The sequence below is a fragment of the Heteronotia binoei genome, chromosome 11 (assembly GCF_032191835.1).
Source record: "Heteronotia binoei isolate CCM8104 ecotype False Entrance Well chromosome 11, APGP_CSIRO_Hbin_v1, whole genome shotgun sequence".
In the NCBI taxonomy this organism is placed as follows: domain Eukaryota; kingdom Metazoa; phylum Chordata; class Lepidosauria; order Squamata; family Gekkonidae; genus Heteronotia; species Heteronotia binoei.
The window spans coordinates 78,532,276-78,545,258 of NC_083233.1; the positions used below are offsets into that span (position 1 = coordinate 78,532,276).

Sequence of the window (12,983 nt, forward strand, 5' to 3'; positions counted from 1 at the left end):
CCACTGCCTGTTGCTGGTGCAGAGAGCTCAGCTGTGGCATTGCCAGAGCAGCTGAGCAGTCAGTCCCTTACCCAGCCTCAGGCCTGCCTGGGGCAGCTGCCCCAATTGACCTGTGACCAGTGTCAGCTGAGTTAGTGTGACCCAGCTCACAGTTTTTTAGTCTCTGACCCACACATTTTTGTCTTAGTTCAGTAACATATGAAGCTGCCTTACACTGAATCAGACCCTCGGTCCATCAAAGTCAGTATTGTCTACTCAGGCTGGCAGCGGCTCTCCAGGGTCTGAAGCTGAGGCTTTTCACACCTTTTCACACTGGACTCTTTTTTGGAGATGCCGGGGATTGAACTTGGGACCTTCTGCTTACCAAGCAGATGCTCTACCACTCAGCCACCGTCCTTCCTCCTAAAGGATGACCCCAGAGCAAACTCATTTATGCAGTAGCTCACAACGTAGAATTTTTGCTCACGAGACTTCACAGCTTAGAGGGAGTATTGCTTGTGGCTAAGACTGCCCCTGCATGGGGGTAATACGGTTCCTTTATCCAGCCCCTGACAATAGCCAGGTGGTTGCATATGAGACCATTTGCAGTTCCTAGACAGTTTCCAAAGGCAGCCCCACTATGTTTGTCTGGAGCAAGCTGGGTCCTTGGATCTTTTAAAGGTTTTTTTTCTTTTGGATAAGTTACAGAATTATTATTTTGCATGCCCGGGGAGTCTCCTGCGTATTTAGAAACCATGCCCAGTTTTGAAGTTGCCTCATTTTGTTTCTGTAGCAATCGGCACAAGGTGTTCAGTTGACTTTTAGATACAGCAAAATTGATTATGTGGGACTGTCCAAACAGCTGCTCGAGCTAATTAAAGGAGTCTGTGTTGAATATGTCACATCCAGAGCTGTAATGTTAAGAGCTGGATATTGCAATGGCTTGGCAAGGTCAGTGATTTGTACTGGAAGGCATCTACAGATCTGAACAAACAGCACAATCCTTTTCCTTAGTCATTGAACTTCAGATACATTGCAGAGGGATAGTTTTGAGTAATAGGATCTTTATCCTGCTTTTCTACCCAAAATTGGCTCCCAAAGCGACTTGCAGCAGTCAAAGGGGAAGTGGGGCAAAGGGGGGCCTGTACAAGCCAAAAATCCAGCTTGGATATCTGGCATCACTGCTTAGAGCAGGGGTCCCCAACGCAGTGCCTGTGGTGCCTTTTGGCACCTTTTGTGGTGCCCACCAGCTGTTTTTAGAAAGCGAGTGGGGCCAGGTTGTGCTTTTGCCTAGGAGGGTTTTTGAGTGATCACTGGAGCGCTGATTGGCTGCGCAGATTAAAATAGCAATTTGATGGCAATTGTCACCACAGTGCTGGTTCTGTTCTTGGTCATTCCTCTTTCCCAGGATATTTTTAAAAAGTAAGTCTCTCTTCTCCTTCACTTGGGCTTCCTTTGTGTGCATGGCTCTGCCGTTTTGTAGTTGTGCCCACCACCCCATGTGAAAATTCCAGATGTGCCCACAGGCTCAAAAGGGCTGTGAACCCCTGCTTTAGAGGATGGAAAGACTGTTCTCTGCATTAATTCCTGGAGAATTGCAGCCTGTCAGAGTAGACATTATTGACTGAGCTACAGGGTGTTTTGATCTAGCGCGAGGCATTTTCAGTAAAGGTGCAAGCACCAGTCATTTCTGACTCTGGGGTGACGTTGCATCACGATGTTTTCACAGCAGACTTTTTTACGGGGTGGTTTGCCATTGCCTTCCCCGGTCATCTACACTTTCCGCCCAGCAAGCTGGGGACTCATTTGACTGACCTCGGAAGGACGGAAGGACGAGTCAACCTTGAGCTGGCTATCTGAATCTAGCTTCCGCTGGGATCAAACTCACGTTGTGAGCAAAGAGCTTGGATTTTCACATGGTCATAAAATCAAATATGAATGACAGCTGTGTTCCACTGGGGGTGGGGAGCAGTACCGGCACAATGCGGTTGTTGTGGCTTTCTGTTGGCATAGAAGCTCTTTCAGTGTTGCCTGTTTGACAGCTCCACCTATGTAAAGAAACTATTTTGCCTGTGTGATTAGCAGTTTCCTTTTTTCTCATGTTAGCTTTCTGTTTTGAAGAAGATGATGATGATATTGGATTTATATCCCGCCCTCCGCTCTGAAGAGTCTCAGAGCGGCTCACAATCTCCTTTACCTTCCTCCCCCACAACAGACACCCTGTGAGGTGGGTGGGGCTGGAGAGAGCTCTCACAGCAGCTGCCCTTTCAAGGACAACCTCTGTCAGAGCTATGGCTGACCCAAGGCCATGCTAGCAGGTGCAAGTGGAGGAGTGGGGAATCAAACCCGGCTCTCCCAGATAAGAGTCCGCACACTTAACCACTACACCAAACTGGCTCTTGGCTTTTTAATATGTGAGATCATTGAAAGGTGACTTTCCCCTCCAGCAGTCTGTGGTGTTAAAAGTGGAAAGATGCTGCTTTGCCAGTTTACAAATGGAATTTGGGAAAGTCACCTTATGCTGAGAAGTACTTTGGGAAGGGGAAATGGAAATTCCTGGCAACATCGGATTGCGATATAGAAGGACACTGTGTGTGCGTGTTTACTCAAGCGTCTTGTTTTGTTATTCTTCCAGGCCAGATGGTCTCATGTACCAAATGTTCCGCAACCAGTTTTTAGCATTTTCAATTTTCCAGAGTGAGTATGTTGTTTATTAAAAGTGGGATTTTTCTCTTGATGCTAGAGGCATGGTGGTGGGGGGGGGGGGGGATACTTTGTGTATTGCATGGTGCCCAGGAGATTTGCATCAGAAGACCAGGTGTTTGCACTGAAACAGAAGGAAAGAGTCATTTAACTGGCAAACTTATGCAAAGGCCCACCGTTACGTGTTGAGGGAGGAGAGGAGAAAGGAGGTATATTTGATAGACTGTATTGACGCATCTGGCCAAACTGTGGCTTGGGAGCCACAAATAGCTCTTTCACGCATATTATGTGGCTCTTGAAGGCTCCATTGCCTCATCAACAGCTTGATCACTTCTCCAAGCCAGCCAGCAACTTGTGGAATGCATTTAAAGTTGCTTTCTTTCTTTCTTTCTTTCCTCCCTTCCTTCCTCCCTCTGTTTTGTGGCTCTCAAACATCTCTTACGTTAAGCAAGTTTGCCCCCCCCGCCCCCCCTGGTTTAGACACTTATATCCCCAGGGGGACCCCAGAGTTGTTTCTGACATTGTCCCTGCCTTCCTCCATCTTATTCTCACAACATTCCATCTTGTGAGATAAGCTTGGCTGAGAAAGAGTGACTAGGCCAAGCTCAGCTGGTAGGTTTCCATTAGAGGAGGGGTTTGAACCTGGTTTGAGAGCCTGACAGCTGACCTTCTAACTGCTATACCACAGTACATGACAGATAACTCCAAAAGGGCTTTTAGGGCAAGTTCAAATGAAAGACAAAAAAAAATACTTAATAGAAACTCATGAAAGAAGGATTGAAGAACACCACAATATTGGGGTTCCTTTTTTTTTCTTTGACAGGGGAGATCTCTATACTAAAGTGACAAATCCTTACAGGAGGAGAGAATTGTTTGTTCGTCAGGCATACCAGTTTTTCTAAAATCTCAACCTGGTCAGTTTGAATAGGTCTGTTACTTCCTCCCAGGTTGTGTCCAGTTTCTACAATACTACTATCAAAGTGGCTGCCTGTACAGACTTCGTGCATTGGGGGAAAGAAACCACTTAGATCTCACAGTGGGTGAGTCTCATGGTGGGGGGTGTTGTCTTTTTTTAAAAGCATTTATTCAGTGTCAGAATACCAGTGCGGGGGTCAGCAGGGAGACACCTTGATGCCCTGTGATGATACTGACCAACCTTACAAGGTAGTTGCATGCTGGAAATGCTAAATAGGAGAGCCAGTTTGGTGTAGTGGTTAAGTGTGCGGACTCTTATCTGGGAGAACCGGGTTTGATTCTCCACTCCTCCACTTGCACCTGCTGGAATGGCCTTGGGTCAGCCATAGCTCTGGCAGAGGTTGTCCTTTTAAGGGCAGCTGCTGGGAGAGCCCTCTCCAGCCCCACCCACCTCACAGGGTGTCTGTTGTGGTGGAGAAAGGTAAAGGAGATTGTGAGCCGCTCTGAGACTCTTCGGAGTGGAGGGCGGGATATAAATCCAGTATCATCATCTTCTTCTAAATAAGTGCAGCTATCTTCTCTGCTTGCACCTCTCTTGAAAGACCAGGTGCCTTTGCTTTTGGAGGGTAAAATAATCTGCACGTCTTCCCTGCTAGCCTTGGTTCCAGTTGTCTGGTTCGTTAGGTCAGCAAACCAACAGAGGAAACCGTGCTACTGGAAACCCAAATAAAGCACAATGCTCACGGTCACAAAGGCTGAAAATGAAAAAAAAAAGTCTATTGCACAGTGAAAAATATTACAAGAAATTTAAACAGTAGAAACATCTGGGAAACAGCTTGGTTTGCTAGCTCCTCCGTCGCGGCAACCTAGCGTGCGGAGATCGTTGGAAGTCTTCACTTCAGCATCTTTATTCCAGCATCTGAGAAAGGAAAAGAGTTCCCTAAATCAGTAAAAGTTTGTTTAAAGGACATTGGTGCTTTGCTGCAATTTGCCGAGTCTGCAAGGAATTTGCACATGGAGGATCGTCTTCGTGGTCCCTGTGCAGTCCCACACTTGGGTTCGATGTCCTGCATGAATCCGACCTCAGTGTTTTTCAAAGCAGTGTCAGCGTCTTTTCTCTTGGCGGTCCTTCCTCCGCGGGCCTGTCCAGAAGTGGTCACTGCACATGACCGGGTCCGGGGGAAAGGGACAGCCTCCCACTTAGTTTCTTTTTCGCTGCCGCCCTGTACGGACCTCGTGTACCTCGCTCAGCGCCTCGACCTCTCTCATCCACATCCTTACCCTCATCTGGTGGTTTCATTGTAACTTGATGTTTCCACTGTTTAAATTTCTTGTGATATTTTTCACTGTGCAATAGATTTTTTTTACATTTTCAGCCTTTGTGACCGTGAGCATTTGTGCTTTATTTGGTTTGTTAGGCCAGGCATCTCCTCTTGCAGAATGCAAGGGGTGAGGTGGCTTTGTTTTCTTTTAAAGCAGACGCTTTGGCAAGATTCAGGGCCAAATAGATGTGAGGCTGTTTTGGTGCAGACTAACTTGGCTTTTGTCATTTTGGCCTTTTCACAGAGGGATTTCAGTCTTGGATGTGGCGAGGGCTGACGTTTCTCCTTCCCTTCTTGTTCTTTGGGCATGTAAGTTGGATGTCCTTTCTTGTTCACAAATGTATTGGCGGAAGTGGTGGAGAGATCAGTGACTTCAGTAGCTGTGTCGCTTGTGGTAACACATCTGTCCAGAATTGTATTGGTTTTGCGGGCACTGTGCGGTTCAGGATCTCAGGGTAGAGGGGAGATCCATGTTGGGGGCACATCAGATTCCCAGGGGGGTGGCAGTGGGTAAGCATGATGGGAAGTTAAGAAAGAGGAGGTGATGATGATGATGATATTGGATTTAAATCCTGCCCTTCGCTCTGAGTTTTATACTCTCCTTTCACACCAGTTTTCTAACCCAAAATGGTACAGGGGATGTACTTGTGCCAGATCGATGTATGAGTCAGCCATTACAGGTTGGAAAAACAGGACTGAGGTGGGTAGGAGAACCGTTTTCTCCCATTTTGCAGTGGTGCCGAGTAGACTAGGGCAGAGGTCCCCACCCTCCGGGCTGTGGACCAGAACCAGTCTGTGGCCTGTTAGTAACCAGGCTGTGAGTTGTGTAATTATTTTATTATATATTACAATGTAGTAATAATAATACAAATAAGAAGACATTGGCTTATATCATAAGAAAATAAGAGAAGCCATGTTGGATCAGGCCAATGGCCCATCCAGTCCAACTCTCTGTGTCACATAAGAACATCAGAGAAGCCATGTTGGATCAGGCCAATGGCCCATCCAGTCCAACACTCCGTATCACACAGTGGCCAAAAAAAAAAGAGGTTCACTTCGTCCCTCCCCCCCACAAAGCACCAGGAATACAGAGCATCACTGCCCCAGACAGTTCCAACAATATGCTGTGGCTAATAGCCACTGATGGATCTCTGCTCCATATTTTTATCCAATCCCCTTTTGAAGCTGGCTATGCTTGTAGCCGCTGTCATAAGAACATAAGAGAGGCCATGTTGGATCAGGCCCTCCACTCCAAATTTCAGAGTCTCAGAGCGGCTCACAATCTCTTTTACTTTCCTCTCCCACAACAGACACCCTGTGAGGTGGGTGGGGCTGAGAGAGCTCTCACAGAAGCTGCCCTTTCAAGGACAGTTCTGTGAGAGCTATGGCTGACCCAAGGCAATTCCAGCAGCTGCAAGTGGAGGAGTGGGGAATCAAACCCGGTTCTCCCAGATAAGAGTCTGACACCAAATTAATAAAGTGCACAATTATATCATCCCAAAACCATCCCCCCCCCCCCAGTCCGTGGAAAAATTTTCTTCCACAAAACTGGTCCAAAAAGGTTGGGGACCGCTGGACTAGGGCTCCTGGCTGTTGTTAAACAGCTTTCCTTTATGCTGCAGAATGGAGGAAATGGAACATCTCATCTGGCCTTAAGGCTCAGCATAACACTTGCGCACCGTCCTTTGAGAGTAGTTCTCTTGTTCTGAAAATGCCTGTTGCCTGGCTTCCAATTTTTGAGGGGGAACCAAAAGACTGGAGAGCCAGTTTGGTGTAGTGGTTAAGTGTGCGGACTTATCTGGGAGAACCGGGTTTGATTCCCCACTCCTCCACTTGCACCTGCTAGAATGGCCTTGGGTCAGCCATAGCCCTGGCAGAGGTTGTCCTTGAAAGGGCAGCTGCTGGGAGAGCCCTCTCCAGCCCCACCCACCTCACAGGGTGTCTGTTGTGCGGGAGGAAGGTAAAAGAGATTGTGAGCCTCTCTGAGACTCTTCGGAGTGGAGGGCGGGATATAAATCCAATATCATCTTCTTCTTCTTAAGTTGTATAGACTGTTAAGTTGTAATTCTGGCTGGTTGTTTAGATTTTCTGCTTGGCTCTTTCAACATACAGTTCTGCTTTCTTTCTCCCACCTTATCCCCATCTTCTGTTTAAGTTCTGGCAGCTGTACAACGCTATCACACTTTTTGAATTGTCAAGACATAAGGAATGTAAAGAATGGCAGGTAAGTGTTTGCCCTGGAATATCAGGGTTGGGGGATGTTTGCAGTCAACCTGTTTGATATTGGGAGAATACAGTAACAGATGAGGAAGGAAAGGGAATCACTGTCTATGTCAGGGGTGGCCAAACTTGCTTAATTTAAGAGCCACACAGAATAAATGTCTGAGAGCTGCAAGACATGAACATCAGATGTTTTGAGAGCAGGAAGGAAGGAAAATAGATGGGGATAGGGAGGTAGAAATAAAGTATTCTCCCTCATTTTGCCTTCATTACATTCATTCTCCAAGCTGGCCAATAGGGCAGGGGGGGCTTTGAGAGCCACACAATATGTGCGAGCCACATATGGCTCCTGAGTCACAGTTTGGCCTCCCCCAGTCTACGTCTTGTTATTGGTGAATATTTGATGTTACTATGAGTTGGATGGTTCCCTCTTAGCTTTGGAAGGGGCTGTGGCTCAGCTGGGCACGCAGAAAGCCCCGGGTTCAATCCCTGGCACCTCAGCTAAAGGGAACAGGTAGTAAGCAGATGATACGAGATCTTTCCCTGAGACCTTGGAGAGCTGCTGCTCATTTGGGGAGACAATATTGATCTAAATGGATCAATGGTCCGTTTTTGGGGGGTTTTTGCCACTGTGTGACACAGAGTGTTGGACTGGATGGGCCACTGGCCTGATCCAACATGGCTTCTCTTATGTTCTTAATGGTCTTGATTTAGGCTTCATGTGTTCATGTCGGCATGGGAGATTTAGGTTTCTGTACGCAGTACTCCTTATCACTTTGAGGTGTTCCCCACCCCCCCTTGGGCATGTCTACATCAAATACTAGAAAGTCAACCCTGTAGATATATTCTGCACTGATCCTGTTTGCTGTGTGGGCCTGGGACTGGCAGAAATCAAAACCCTGCAGGGACTGGATGTGGATTGAAGAGACTAGATTTGCTGTAGGAGCTCTTGCTGTTGCTTGGGAAATACTAAATGCATTCAAGAGTGGAATTAATTTTTTTTTTTAAATTAATGAAGGTTCCATTCAAGAAAAGGCAAATGACGAAATGTCCTGTTTGTCATTTTGCAAATTCTGTAGTGGGTGAATCTCCGTTCACTTATTGATTAGACATAATATATTCTAAAATCAGGGCTTTTTTGTAGCAGGAACTCCTTGGCATATTAAGCCACTCAGATGCAGCCAATCCTCCAAGAGCTTCCAGTAGGCCCTGTATGAAGAGCCCTGTAAGCTCTTGGAGTATTGGCTACATCAGGGGTGTATAGCTTAACATGCAAAGGAGTTCCTGCTACAAAAAAAGTCGCGTCTAAAATTATGCATGGCGTGTGTGTGTGGGGGGGGGGAATCTCCTTTTCCCATTATTATTATATAACTCTGCTAGAGAGGTGTGGACAGGGAGTGGAGTGGATAAGTGATAAGTACTTGTTCAAGCAAGCCATTATTAACTTATGGAATTCCTTACCATTAAGAAGCAGTGATATCCATTTTAGATGACTTTAAAAGGAGTGTGACAAATTCATCAAGGAGAGATCTGTCAGTGGCTAAAGGGGAACCTCCATGTTCAGAGGCTGTGTATCTCCAGATAACATTTGCTACAGGTGGATTTGGGCTCTGTGTGGCCTTCTGGTTGGCTCCTGTAGAAAACAGAATGCTGAACTGGGTAGACCTCAGTCTGATCCAACTGGGATTATGTTAAAAGCGAGTCAATAAGAACATAAGAGAAGCCATGTTGGATGAGGCCAATGGCCCATCCAGTCCAACACTCTGTGTCACATAAGAACATAAGAGAAGCCATGTTGGATCAGGCCAGTGGCCCATCCAGTCCAACACTCTGTGTCACATAAGAACATAAGAGAAGCCATGTTGGATCAGGCCAGTGGCCCATCCAGTCCAACACTCTGTGTCACATAAGAGAAGCCATGTTGGATCAGGCCAATGGCCCATCTAGTTCAACACTCTGTGTCACACATGGCCAAAAACAAAAAAAACCCTAAGTGCCATCAAGAGGTTCACAAGTGGGCTAGAAGCCCTTCCACTTTGCGCCCCCCTCCAAGCATCAAGAATACAGAGCATCACTGCCCCAGACAGAGAGTTCCAACAATACGCTGTGGCTAATAGCCATTGATGGACCTCTGCTCCATGTTTATCCAATCCCTTCTTGAAGCTGGCTATGCTTGTAGCCACCGCCACCTGTTGTGGCAGTGAATTCCACATGTTAATCACCCTTTGGGTGAAGAAGTATTTCCTTTTATCAGTTCTAACCTGATTGCTCAGCAATTTCATTGCATGTCCACGAGTTCTCATATTGTGAGAAAGGGAGAAAAGGACTTCTTTCTCTACTTTCTCCATCCCATGCATAATCTTGTAAACCTCTATAATGTCACCCCACAGTTGACATTTCTCCAAGCTAAAGAGCCCCAAATGTTTTAACCTTTCTTCATAGGGAAAGTGTTCCAACCCTTTAATCATTCTAGTTGCCCTTTTCTGGACTTTTTCCAATGCTATAACATCCTTTTTGAGGTGCGGTGACCAGACTTGTACACAGTATTTCAAATGAGACCGCACCATCGATTTATACAGGGGCATTATGATACTGGCTGATTTGTTTTCAATTCCCTTCCTAATAATTCCCAGCATGGCGTTGGCCTTTTTTATTGCAATCGCACACTGTCTTGACATTTTCAGTGAGTTATTTACCATGACCCCAAAATCTCTCTCTTGGTCAGTTTCTGCCAGTTCACACCCCATCAACTTGTATTTATAGCTGGGATTTTTGGCCCCAATGTGCTTGCACTTGGCCACATTGAACCTCATCTGCCACGCATCACTTTGCTATTTACTACATTTGTTAAGACAGTGGTTTATCTTAATGAGTTTTCTTTTCCCCCTCCTTTTCTGCAATGTGTGGCTGTCTAAACTGTATATATTTGTCTTTTTCCCCCTCCTCCAGGTTTTTGTGCTTGCTCTCACATTTCTGGTGCTCTTCCTTGGAAATTTTCTCACAACTTTGAAAGTAGTGCACACCAAACTCCAGAAGAACAAAATGAAGAAGTTGTGAAAAGAGGACCGTACTTCTGATGGCTAGAACTTGGGGTTTGGTTCCTTTCTGCCTCCCCTTTGATTAGACTTGTGTTTTGGACAGACCCCCTGCTCAGCCACTAACTGGCTCTACAGTATGCAAACCACGGAGGAACTTCCATCCTCGTTACGCTACAAAGTCTTCCCCAACTGACTTAATTTTGCAAGTGCCGCTTTTTCCAGCTGGTAGCCCACTATTTATGTTTAACTTAACCCAGCACCCATTTGGCCTTTCCTAGGAATTCAGCAGAGATTGATCCTTGCTAGGGGAAAAAATGGATTATCAAGAGTGAAAGGAGGTGTTGCTACTTTGGAATAAAGCAAGTTTTTTGGTTAAAATTCTGTCTTTGAAATGCCAGCAGATATTAGAAACTTGGTGGCTGTTCCAAGCAGCTGCTTGGTACCACTTGCTGAGCCCTGTGCATTCTGAGACCCCCGTCTCTGAAACTAAAAGGGGCCCGTGTGGGAACAGCACTTGTGGACTGGAAGCCACGAATGGCTCTTCTCCACTTGCAGGCTGACTGGGAACACGTGAAACAGGTGGAGGGAATCCTTTGCCTCCTTATTGTAACTTACTCCAGCTAGACTTGCTTAAAAAAAAAAAACCGCGCTACGTAAAAAGCCTCTTGAAATCCACTGAATGATATAATGCAATGTGCTTTGTTGGCACAGAGGTTGAATGGCTGTTTCGTTCACAGGGCTCAAGTCTTGTTGAGTCTTGGAAAGGGGTGGGGGAAGAAAAGGTAGCAAATAAAAAAGAACTGCCTCAACCAGGTCCTTGTTAGTAGGTTTTTTATTTCACGTTGTCGTCAAATCATGGGTGTCCTTTTTAAAAGTCATCTTGGAGGAAATAAGGGCGATGAAAATGTGCAGTGAACATGGCACAGAATTAGAATGTTCCTGCCTGGGGGACTTTCCCCCCAGCAAGCTGGGTACTCCTTTTACCAATCTTGGAAGGCTGAGTCAACCTTGAGCTGGCTACCTGAACCCAGCTTCCACCAAGATTGAACTCAGGTCGTGAGCAGAGAGTTCGGACTGCAGCACTGCAGTCTGTGACCACTCTGCAGAACGGAGCTTTGAGTATGCAAAGGTGCCTTCCAGACTTTGGCGCATGAACAAAGTGGGACTTCAACATCAATGATTCTCTCAGAAACAGAAGTTCCATTTCCTGGCTTGCCCATTTGTTAGCGAAGTGCTGTGTCTTAGCTTAGCGAGGTTGCTGACTATTTAGGAAGGATTCTGGGGAAAGCTGTGAAGTTGATAACAGGCTTTCAAAGACAAACTGTTAGAAGAAAGGCTAGAGAAGCCTTTTGGCCCGCAAAAAGATTGGAAACGATGCACATCCTACATCTGTCCTTGTATGTTTTGCTTTAACTGGTTTTATTCCTCGGTTTCAGGTTTGTTTTTTTTTAAATTTATAGACCAGACTACAGCATGAGGTTGAAACTGGAGATTGAATGATATGCAATATAAAATAATATCAGCAAAGGAGACTTGGGATAGGTTCTGTTGCTATCCCTATCTCGGTGAACAGGAGAAGCAAAGGCCTTGAACTACATTTAAGGAGAGAAAATCCATCAGAACAGTTCAGTGGAGCGAGGTACAATGAGAGACCTCTGGCAGAAAGCCACTGTCAGTCTGGCTAGAGTTAAGCTTAAATGGCCTGATGGTCCAGCTTGGCATAGGGCAGCTTCGTATGTTAACAGAAACTTCGTATGTTAACAGTACGGCCAGCAACACTGCTTGACCCAATGACGCAGTTCCATTTAAGAAGAAACACGGAAAAGCCCCTTCTTCCCTTTGGGGCATTTTGACTGCTCACTACTCCTTTCCTGTTTGATTTGTTGGTGGGAATGTGTGTCTAAGGTGTATAAGAGGAAAGTTTTACTAAAAGCTTTTATTGCTTGAATCCACTGACAGTTTGGTGTAGTGGTTAAGTGTGTGGACGCTTACCTGGGAGAACCGGGTTTGATTCCCCTCCTCCACTTGCAGCTGCTGGAATGGCCTTGGGTCAGCCAGAGCTCTTGTAGGAGTTGCCCTTGAAAGGGCAGCTGCTATGAGAGCCCTCTCAGCCCCACTCACCTCACAGGGTGTCTGTCTCCTGAGAGCCAGTTTGGTGTAGTGGTTAAGTGTGTGGACTCTTATCTGGGAGAACCGGGTTTGATTCCCCACTCCTCCACTTGCACCTGCTGGAATGGCCTTGGGTCAGCCAGAGCTATGGCAAGAGTTGTCCTTGAAAGGGCAGCTGCTGTGAGAGCCCTCTCAGCCCCAAGCACCTCACAGGGTGTCGGTTGTGGGGGAAGAAGTTATAGGAGATTGTAAGCCTCTCCGAGTCTCTTGATTCAGAGAGACGGGCAGGGTATAAATCTGCAATCATCTTCAGAGGGTGCTAAAAAATTCAGCTTAGCAGAGGGTAGTTGAGGTGCATGAGAGTGTGGGAGAGCTGGGTGTGAGTGGCTGTGATGCAAACTTCAGTGTGTCTGGTTTTGACTCTCAGTTGCTTATCTCTGTAATATACTGAGAGCCTGCTATTGCCCCCCAGCAGTGTATTAGGCTGGGTATCTTGCTGTTTTCTCGTCCAGCTCTTTCTAGTGACACTCAGGCAGGGGGGCACAGAGAGGTCTTTGTGGGTCATAGGGCTGCCTCAAATGATGATCGGTGGTAGTGTGACAAAAGGGTTAGGTTCCTGGGCCCGAGCCGGTGCGTGGGAGTAGGCGGGGTAAGCGGCTGCCTAGGGCCTGATGAGCCGAGCTGGGGGCTTGCATAC

The 12,983-nt window shown here is 46.5% G+C and overlaps 1 protein-coding gene across 1 annotated transcript in view; it reads left to right on the plus strand.

The window, feature by feature from the left end:
* The window catches only part of TMEM120B (transmembrane protein 120B), a 47,856-nt gene extending 36,868 nt beyond the window's left edge, over nt 1-10,988 (plus strand). The window contains exons 8-12 of the mRNA XM_060250153.1: nt 2,615-2,676; nt 3,630-3,722; nt 5,164-5,228; nt 7,075-7,143; nt 10,089-10,988. Coding sequence (XP_060106136.1) covers nt 2,615-2,676; nt 3,630-3,722; nt 5,164-5,228; nt 7,075-7,143; nt 10,089-10,196 — 397 coding nt within the window. The 3' untranslated portion in view covers nt 10,197-10,988. The remainder of the gene's footprint in view (nt 1-2,614; nt 2,677-3,629; nt 3,723-5,163; nt 5,229-7,074; nt 7,144-10,088) is intronic.
* The last annotated feature ends 1,995 nt before the right edge of the window (nt 10,989-12,983 follow it).